Source organism: Vigna umbellata, chromosome 1, assembly GCF_029865625.1.
Source record: "Vigna umbellata cultivar VRB3 chromosome 1, Vumbellata_1.0, whole genome shotgun sequence".
Taxonomy (NCBI): domain Eukaryota; kingdom Viridiplantae; phylum Streptophyta; class Magnoliopsida; order Fabales; family Fabaceae; genus Vigna; species Vigna umbellata.
Window position 1 is genome coordinate 19076260 of NC_142165.1, and position 9529 is coordinate 19085788.

At 31.4% G+C, this 9529-nt stretch overlaps 1 protein-coding gene across 1 annotated transcript; it reads right to left on the reverse strand.

Moving 5' to 3' along the window:
- Positions 1 to 11: 11 nt before the first annotated feature.
- Positions 12 to 4325, reverse strand: LOC124832681 (Core-2/I-branching beta-1,6-N-acetylglucosaminyltransferase family protein). The gene is made up of 2 exons (XM_047306942.2): positions 3086 to 4325; positions 12 to 941 (listed from the first exon to the last, which is right to left on the reverse strand). Exons 1-2 carry the CDS (start codon positions 3584 to 3586, stop codon positions 300 to 302), a joined length of 1143 nt encoding a protein of 380 aa, XP_047162898.1. The 5' UTR covers positions 3587 to 4325; the 3' UTR covers positions 12 to 299.
- Between the last annotated feature and the right edge of the window lie 5204 nt (positions 4326 to 9529).

Below are 9529 nucleotides of genomic sequence, written 5' to 3' on the forward strand. Positions count from 1 at the left end.
AAAAAGAGAAAAAGAACAAAGATCCATGAAGTTAATATTAGACAAAAGTATGATCAAACAGGTCTCTTTTGTACATTCAAAAATGACTCAACTTGTGTATGAAATGGGGTCACTCTACCACCGAGCACTCTCCAACAATGCACATATCATAAGTCATATATGATAAATCTGGACGAAATTGGATGTTGACAGATGTCATAAGCCATATGATGAATCTCACTAGTATATATATCTAAGCACTTTATTCTACATCTCTATTTTCCCTCAAGTTTCAATGGAAAGTAACAACACAGTATATGTCAATACTCCAATACCTTTGAATCCACCATTTGTAACAAAGGTTCCAAAGCACTAGGAGCAAATTTTCTGGCGAAAAGCACACAAACAGAAGAGTTTCTATTGTTGTACAAACATGTATGACCTCCTCGTACTCTGTTGAAAAACTCCTCAGTGATGTCATTTCTTCCAAATGTAGCCGGGTGAGCTCCACCCCTAGACCAGTCCACCCAAGTTATGCTTCTGTTGGCCAAAACATTTGCTGCTTGAATGGTGAGCATCGTCGGGAAGTAGTGCTCATCGACATAGCAAGCCGGCCGGCAATATCGCTCGAATATCGCATGGAACTTCGTGTCTTCAACTATGGTGATGGCGAGCTTTCGGTTTACTTCAAACCATTGCGAGCCCTTGCGCCACTTGGTGATGTTCACCAGAGGGGCCATGTTCTCGTTGTAACGCCCTCTTCCAAATGGACCACGATCATCAAATGCACCCATGAAGCTGTGTTTGGACTTCATTATGTAATGGTAGACAAAACTGAATTTGTAGAGGGGAATGCATGACTCAGAGAGAAGTATGAACCACTCGTTGGAGATGTCAAGCAATGCATTAGCAAGGAGTCTTCTTTCAGCATCACACATGCTCATCCTTCCCCACTCAGAAACCTACACAAGAAAAACTAAAAGATCATCATCAGAGGCTTGAAGAGTAAATTGGTTGAACGGTCACAATACAGTCAAAAGAAATCATAAGCTCTTGCAGAAATCACAAGTATAGCTTCCATGTTGTTAAATGCTTGGATGAAAAACTCACTGCTGAGAAAAAGAATGTAAGATAGCTTAAGTCAAAATAAGTGGCACAAGACTAATCTTGAGTTATGAATTCTAAAATGCAGCAAATTCATGGTGTAAATGAAAAAGCTCATAATACATTCATGGTGTAAATGCAACATACTTATGTGAAACTAAGCCATCCAGTGCAAATTGACAAATCCATTACAGAGATAACAAAGACACTCAGCATTAAAAAACACAGAAACAATTACTGGCTATGTTATCCTACTTGTTGAGAACTTGTATCTTATCTAATTCTCAAAGTAAAAGGATCATCTTAATGGTTTACAGTTTACCAGCCAGTTAAATCAATTCATGGTTGATGTTTTTGAAGGCTTTTATGAAATCGATTTTTTATAATCACTCATTGTGCTTTAAGTTTTTACCCAAGTCAGAGAGTTTACTGAATCTTATGTTAATGGTAATAGGGTTACGGTAGTTAACCTGCCAATTAGGAAGCTAACATTGAGGGAGTTAATTTAACCAAGAACGTCATATATGCAAGGCTGCAAATCCATATAGCTATGAAAAGCAACAAAAGTATTATGCCACTAGATGAAGTTGGTTACATGGATCATACAATATTACTGGTCTCATATAAAGACCAAATCCTTAGAGATATTCATCATAAGGTCTCTCTTGAGAACTTCCCGTAGAGTCATTCTTGATCTCCCTCTACCCATTTCATACGTTTGAAAACCACAGTCCTTGAACATGAATAGACATAAAACTATTATTTGTGCCTTCTAACAATGTAAACTTTTAGGAGCATTAGTCCTCTGTATAATATTCAAGCCTCTGTGACCAAGTGATTTGGAATTAGATCCTTTCCACCCTTATAATGCACAATTAATTTGAATTTTAGCACAAAATAGAGTGCTTATGTGTATTGTTTACTCATTAAGGACAATAATGGCTCTAGAACGGATCTTGTGGTTTTTACCTAATAGCTTAAGATTTTAAAAAAGTAGGCCATTGAGCTTAGCAATCATTAAAATGGTCCACGATGATAACTTTTCTTTCTTCCTTTAAAATCCTAAGTATGTGCAAATTAATCCAATAGAACAGTATCTTAACCCAGGCTACAGACTTACCTAAGTATTACAAAAGGAAACATGAACACATAACTTTCAGTGACTGCCATAACTCTCCTAGGAAGCAAGGCTCAAGGTTTTTCCCAGGATAATCTTCTTATCTTTCTCTCAAACCTATGTCTTTCACATGCAACGCTACATAAGATTTGTAGATGCAATGATATTTCGTGAACGGACAATTCTAAACAGGTAACAAGTTATAGATAACTAGGTAGTATTATACTTACTGTTTTATATGTTCTTACTAATCCAATGTTAATACATTCCATGGTTCATCACCTTGTAATTATGTAATTTTTTATGTAAAAGGGTTAGAGAGCACCCCAATTGTTCTATTATTTATACATTTTTTGCCGATCAAAAAAAGAAAATCACCTTGTAAAACTATCTTTATCTTCTAAGTAAAATGTATGATTCTTTTACTCACACTGCTATTGAAAGATTACAACCTTGACTCAAGCCCATTATGAACCTAAGTTCACAACATGGTAAACCTGAATGTTTTGCATCCACTTATATGACTTGCTGAATTCCTTACCTAAAAGTCTAGCAACTTGACACACTAAGCATTTAACACTGATAAAAAAATCAACATTACCATCACCACACAAGGCAGAATTCAGAAAGTAAAATGCAACTATGATCAAATGCATTGATGCCACCATCAGCAGTAGATAAATTCTCATAAAAAAATTTAACACAAGCATAAACAGGACTTAAAAGAAGACATAACATTGTGAACAGAGATGAACATATAAAGTTTAAACTACTAAACTCCCAGCAATTAAGCATTGGCAACTTCAGATCAGGGGTGTTACAGGGGTAAAGAGAGCAAGTGCAGTTTCATCAACAAATAGCAGCATAAGATGGATATGGCCTTACCTGGCTAGGGATTTGCCTGCCGTAAAAGACAGAAGAAGGAGGAAACTGAGGTTGATATGAGGGCAGTGAATGAATATATATGGAAAACAACTTCTCATGACCCTTGAAAAACCTCTCCCAAAGGGGTGCCAGAGGCAATGGTCCCTTGGTCAGGAACATGAATGCAATCTTGGGAATTCTAGGATATGGATAATCCTTGATCCTTGGAACAAAAGAAGCCCTCCACAGCAGTTCTTTGTCACTCATATTGTGGATCAGGCTCAAAGGTGGTCTAATCCACTTATCCAAACCACCGGGCTCCTCATAATAACATGGCTGAAAATTAGAACTCATTGTAGTCACCATACTCTCAATTCCAAAATGCTTAACCGTGTATATGCTAATGACCGAAAACACAACACATAGAGCAAAAAACAACACAAGTAGCCTCAGTGGTCTCAAAGGCTTCGATTGGCTGCTTCTTTCCTTTCCCTCTTCAAGTGCCACACCCCTAGATTGCATCTTGCTCACAATTACAAATCAAACCAAAAAAAATAAAAAATAAAAATAAAAACAAAATCTTTTACGGCAACCACCCTCGTGGTTCTGTGTAAGATCCAATTTTGAATGTGAAGGAAGTCACCACTGAATAAAAAGGAGTGAAATTCATCACATGGTCATCAAAATTTCACAAAATTCAGTGGCACAACATAAAAACCACCCCGAGATCTAACAGGGGTGCCAAATCAACATTCGAACATGTGATGTTGGGAACAACAAGAATACACCACATGGGTATTAACAAACAAAACAGAGATTTTCTAAAGAACATAAGTTAAAGGCAGGATTTTTATTTTCTCCATTTTGGTGATCTTACCAACCAAAGATGAAAGGGGTGGTGCAGAGTCAATGGAGTGAATGAAAGAGAGTGAATGGTGAGTGAGAAGAAGAAAAAGTGTACTCAAAGATAGTATTATTGACTAGTAGGTGTGGATTTTGGAGATAATTGATGAAATAAATGTATGAATGAAAGAGTGAATCTGGATATGTTGTTAAGTGTTGCCTGTTCCTACGATTTATCGTATTCAGAGTTGCAACCTCGTCATGAGGGTGTGAGGAATAATAATAAGGATGCAGAATCTTCAAGCTGGTCTCATTTTTCCTTGCCCCTTTTTGTACCCACATTAACGTGTATTTACCGTTTTGCATCAAACTTCACTGTATCAGCCCTCTGATTTGTAGCTTCCCTTGTTCTTTTCCTTCGTGACAAGACGGGAACAGAGTTTTCATAGAACAGAGCTTTAATAAAGCATTTAGGGCATTTTTAGAGAATTTTACTTTCAGGCTCTCATCAAAATTTAGTCAAATTGTTTACGTAATCTTTCTACCCTGATATAAAAACACATAAATTTTTGTAACTATTTTTTACGTATTTTCTTTTACATAATAAGATTTTGTGCAATATTTGATTAAAAAATACCTATGATATATATATGAAGTAATTTAATTTTGAAAGAATTTGCTTACTTTCTTGAATTAAAGATGATTGTACTTGTACATCTACTTTTGTAACTTCCCTAGTCGTTTTGCCTCGTTAGAGGTAAGAAGAATACAATTAATTGAGTTTAATTTTCAAAGCTATTAATGCAAAGTTTTTCTTTTTTATATTTCTAATTCAACTAGTTAAAAATTATGTTTGGTATATTTTTACTATCTTTGTTATGAAAAAAAAAGCCATTTAATAAACTGTAGTTACATGACAATAAATACTTTCTTTCCCATCAACTTATGTTAATTAAATTCAAAGTCATTTATTTATTGGTAAAAATTCCATATGAAAGTCAACAAAATTTTCATAATCACATGGTAATATTGTGACTTATAGATATTCTTACATTTCCAGCCTATTTATATTAAATTCAAATTATTTTTGATTAAATACTTGTTTATGTAAAAATTTAGAAAACATTATTTTAAAATTGATAGTGTTTTATAATTTAGAGACTCGATTAATTTAATGATAAAAGTTTAAAGGATAAGTAAAAGTTTTATAAATGAGTTTCATTATTTAAAAATATACATTTTTTCTATAACTTTTTCTTAAATTTATCTTTTATTTCTAAAATTTCTTATGATTCATTTATCTTTTTGAAGAGGTTGTAAGATTTTTTTCTTTTGGTGAGTTCATCAAGATCAACCCATCAGTTTCTTTAATAAGATAAGTTGGTTGTTTGTCCCTTTCTTGGTCGGTTTGTTCTTCCTTTGTATGTGACCTTTTTTGGATTGGATGAAGTGTTTGTATTATGTTCTCTTTGCTAGTCTTTATTAATTAGTGGTAACGATGTGCCCTAATCATATTTGTGTTGTTCAAGACAATTTGAGCTTCATGTGCATTTGAGTTGTTATAAGGGTCACCAAACTATTTGTTTTGTCCTTCGGGTAGTGAAGCTAGTTGCTTTATTATGCGTGAGTTGATAAATCTTATGTTGTTGGTATGTTGATTTAATCTTATTGGTGTTTATGCTTGAATTGAATTGTGTGGTTTGAGGATTAAATTGAGTTTGTTTGTTGTTTGGAGTTTGAAAGAATTGAAGAGCTGAGCAATTGAGCATATTGGTATGAGTTTTAATGTATAAAAATTATGTTGAACCAACTATATGAAAAAGGAATATCAATTTGAGCAATTGATTGGGTTCAAATTCACTTAAATCACAAATTTAAGTTTATTGTTAATTGGTAAAACGTTGAGCAATACGGGTTAGGCTTGAAGCACCATCTTTCACTATAGGTCTGAAGCAATTTAATTTCAGGTCGTTGAGCGGTTGGTAAAGATCTTTGAGCACAATTTTTTGCGATAAGAATGACTTTAAGCGCACCTTTTGCGAAAAGTTTAGCGTTGGACATGACCCTTAAGCATCGGTCTGTATGTTTTGTTTTTTTTTTCCTTTTTGGTTGTTTAATATTGATTTATATAATCTTTAAGAATGCTCATGAGTATGGTAACTGTGTGTGAGTTAGGATTTTTTTATGGATATGTGTGGTATGATTGTTGAGGAGAAATCACGTGTGGTGGTGATGTTCAGTGTGTGTTTTGGTAGGAGGTTGTTCTAACCTATTGACTTTTTGGTCCTAGGCATGAAGAAGACTAATCTTGTGAGTAGCACGGTGATAATCTATATGTTTATGATTTTCCATAGTATACTACTACAAGTGTACACCTACAGCGAAACCATATGTTAAAAACATGTATCTGGAAGTCTAATGTTAGTTGTTTATGTGTGTTGATATTCAATATGATTTAATTGTTTTGTGATATTTCCTTTGCACACTAACTTATTGTGTCTTTTCTTTTGTGTTTATGTTTTTTTTTTGCGATAATTACTTTCCTGGGTAAGCATTAAGTGAATTAAGAGATGATATGCATGGAAGGTAATGATGCAAAAGAATAGGTATATAGTTTTATCTAATTAATTATATCAGAGTTTTTTTTTCTTTTAAAAAAATTGTAGTTTTAGTTTTGGTTTGGTGTGCACATATATTATGTTTTTTTATAGTTATCAAGATAAATAACTCTATTAATATTATATATTGTTTCTAATTTTTATTAATTTGTGTATTATAAACTTTTAATGTTTTATGTAGCAGTTTTATATTATTAAATGAGATGTTAAAATTTATATTCATTTGAACATTTGTTAGATAATTCTAAAATGATTAATTATACTAAAATCATAAAATATATAATAAAGTATTTTAATAAAGTTTATTTTTAATTGCTTAAAGGTTTATGATTATAATTTTGATATAAATGCGATCTATTATTCCTTAAAATCATCTTATTTTCTACATCTACTTTGATTTGTTAATACATACTTTTTTAAACGAAAAAACAACATTTCATATTTGTAATTCATGGACATAAGAATTTCACCTTACCATTTGGATCAAGCATTCAATACTTTCATATTAAAAGAAAAATAGTATTTCGTTTGTTTGCTTTCTTTTGTCAAATATCACAATGTTATGCATGTAAAACACACATATCTACAACAATATATTATATTATGTTCATTCCATATATTTACTTTTTCTTTTTTTTTATCCTTTTCTCTTTTATTTTGTAAAAATTAAAAAAATACACTAAATGTTTAATTTTCATAAAAAATAAAGAAAAAGGTATGCTTATTCATAACTTTCATTGATTACTTTTGTGTTAAAGAATTGTGTTTGGCAAAAATATTGACAAACTATACAGCTAAACATCAACATAGGGCTGTCCTAACACAAAATGGACATTTTACGACAGTGACAAGTTGACAATTGCGTGTGCCATAGGTAAAATTATAAATATATAGCTCTCTGTTCAAAAAATAAGTTGACTTAAATAACTTTTTGTTTTAAAATAAATTTACATTTTTCCTATGGATTTTTATTTTTTTTCCTTTCTGTTTTAGCTTTTGGTAAAAATTATATTTCGGTTTTAATTTTTGTAATGCATTTGTTTGTGTTAAATGATAAGTTATTAGTTAATTAACACATACAAAATAGATTAAGAAGTATAGATTTTTTTTAATTTTATTTTCTTGATAAATGTTTATATTTTTCTTTTGGTCTAATTTTTCTTCTTATTTTTAAGATTCAATGTTTTTTTTATCGTCGTTCATTCAGTTAACAAGGCGTTTTTTAGGTGTGTTCTTTTGGGTGTATTTGGGAGAGATGATTTGGGGGAGATGATTTGAATGAATTTGAGGGTAATTTTGTAGTTGTTTTTTTGAGTGGATTTGTGGGTAATTGAGAGTGGATTTGAAAGTAAAGTTTGTGAGAATTGGTGTATGATTTGATTGATGTGATAGATTTTAAAAATTAGTATAATTGATATGAAATAAGGATGACCAAGATGCCCCTCTTTATAAAATAAATATAAAATGTTATTTATTAATGTTATATTTAATTGTAAAAATGTTTATAAAGAGAAAAAAATAATTTATAAAATTTATGTTTAAATATTATTAAAATTATAATTTAGTAAAATGAATTAATTTTAAAATGTAGTATTAACAAGATATTAAATTTAAAGATGCAAGTATATTAATATTAGAAAAATACAATTATAAGAAAGATTGTTAAAACACACAAAATGTAACCGGTTACAGTTTGCCATAACCGGTTACAGTTTGCCGTAACCGATTACAAAACCATTTGAAAACTCTTCATATTGACGTAACCGATTACGTCTCTGGTGTAACCGATTACGAACCCTCCATTTAAACACTGTTCACCATCTTCTTCGTCTCTGATGCACGCGGTTTCATCTTCTTCTTCAAGCCTTTGATTCTTCTTGCCATCAACACGCACAACGTTATTCTTCCTCCCAGTCTACAAACCTGCAAATGCAAACCACCATATACATGACAATAGGTTCTACTTACCTCACCACTTCATCTTCCTCGTCTCAGCAAAACAGCAAGGCACTCTCCATAGCTCTCAACAACGTACACGTATGAAATTTAGGTAATACGGTAAGGGCACACAGGACTTTTCCCAAACAATCCACGCAAATCTCTTCGAAGTTGAGAGTGACCAAAATCGAGTATATCCCGCAAATCCCCGCAAATCTGTTGTCGACGATCCATCCTTTTCCTCGCAAACGAACAACACGGGATTTGTAAATCATCACCCACAAATTCGCATGAACAGTAAAATCTGTTCATGCGAACACAACCTTAAGTTATCAAGTTAATGATTGAGTAAACTAACTTAAAAAATCAAACACTATAAAGTAAATATTGTCATTTTCCCATTACAATTTTTCATCGTATAATTCTTTAAAAACTTCATGTTCAATAATGGAACCTAAAACGACATAGATGAATACATATTAGATTTTCTAATATTCATTTTTTAAAAATAATGAAAAATATGAAAAGAAAAGAAAGAAACATCGCTTCACATTAATTCATTTTTCCATTCATATAAAATACACTTCTGAAATTTACTCACACTTCATTGTCAAAATCAATAATTAAAACATACATAAATAACATAACACCTAAATATTGTATGATGCCATAAATTTTTTTTTATAATTTTTATTGTAATATTATTATTAATTGATCATATAATATATTATTTTTTAAATATTTTATATTTCTCTAATATTATTACGTCTTTATTAATTATATTATATATTATTTGAGGTCCAATAGTCCAAGATGTAACATCCCAAAAATATAACTTAAAACTATATACAAGAGTCATCATTTAATAATATAATAAAACAATTACTGATGAAAATAAAGTTAACCTTACCGTTATTACAAAATAACCATAAAATTTAAAACTTTACAAAAGTCCTACACTATTCCAAAACTATGTACCTACCGTCTAGTTTATGCACCACTATTAACAAGATTAAATAGTAAATTACTATTAAACGACTGCTCTTTCTTCTTCCTTCAAAGCTTG

Bases quoted from the DNA above. Each gene is read 5' to 3' on its own strand.
- LOC124832681 (XM_047306942.2), bottom strand. From the start codon at position 3,586: ATGCAATCTAGGGGTGTGGCACTTGAAGAGGGAAAGGAAAGAAGCAGC. The intron at 942-3,085 runs GTAAGGCCATAT...TTTCTTGTGTAG, and splicing joins GCAGGCAAATCCCTAGCCAG to GTTTCTGAGTGGGGAAGGAT.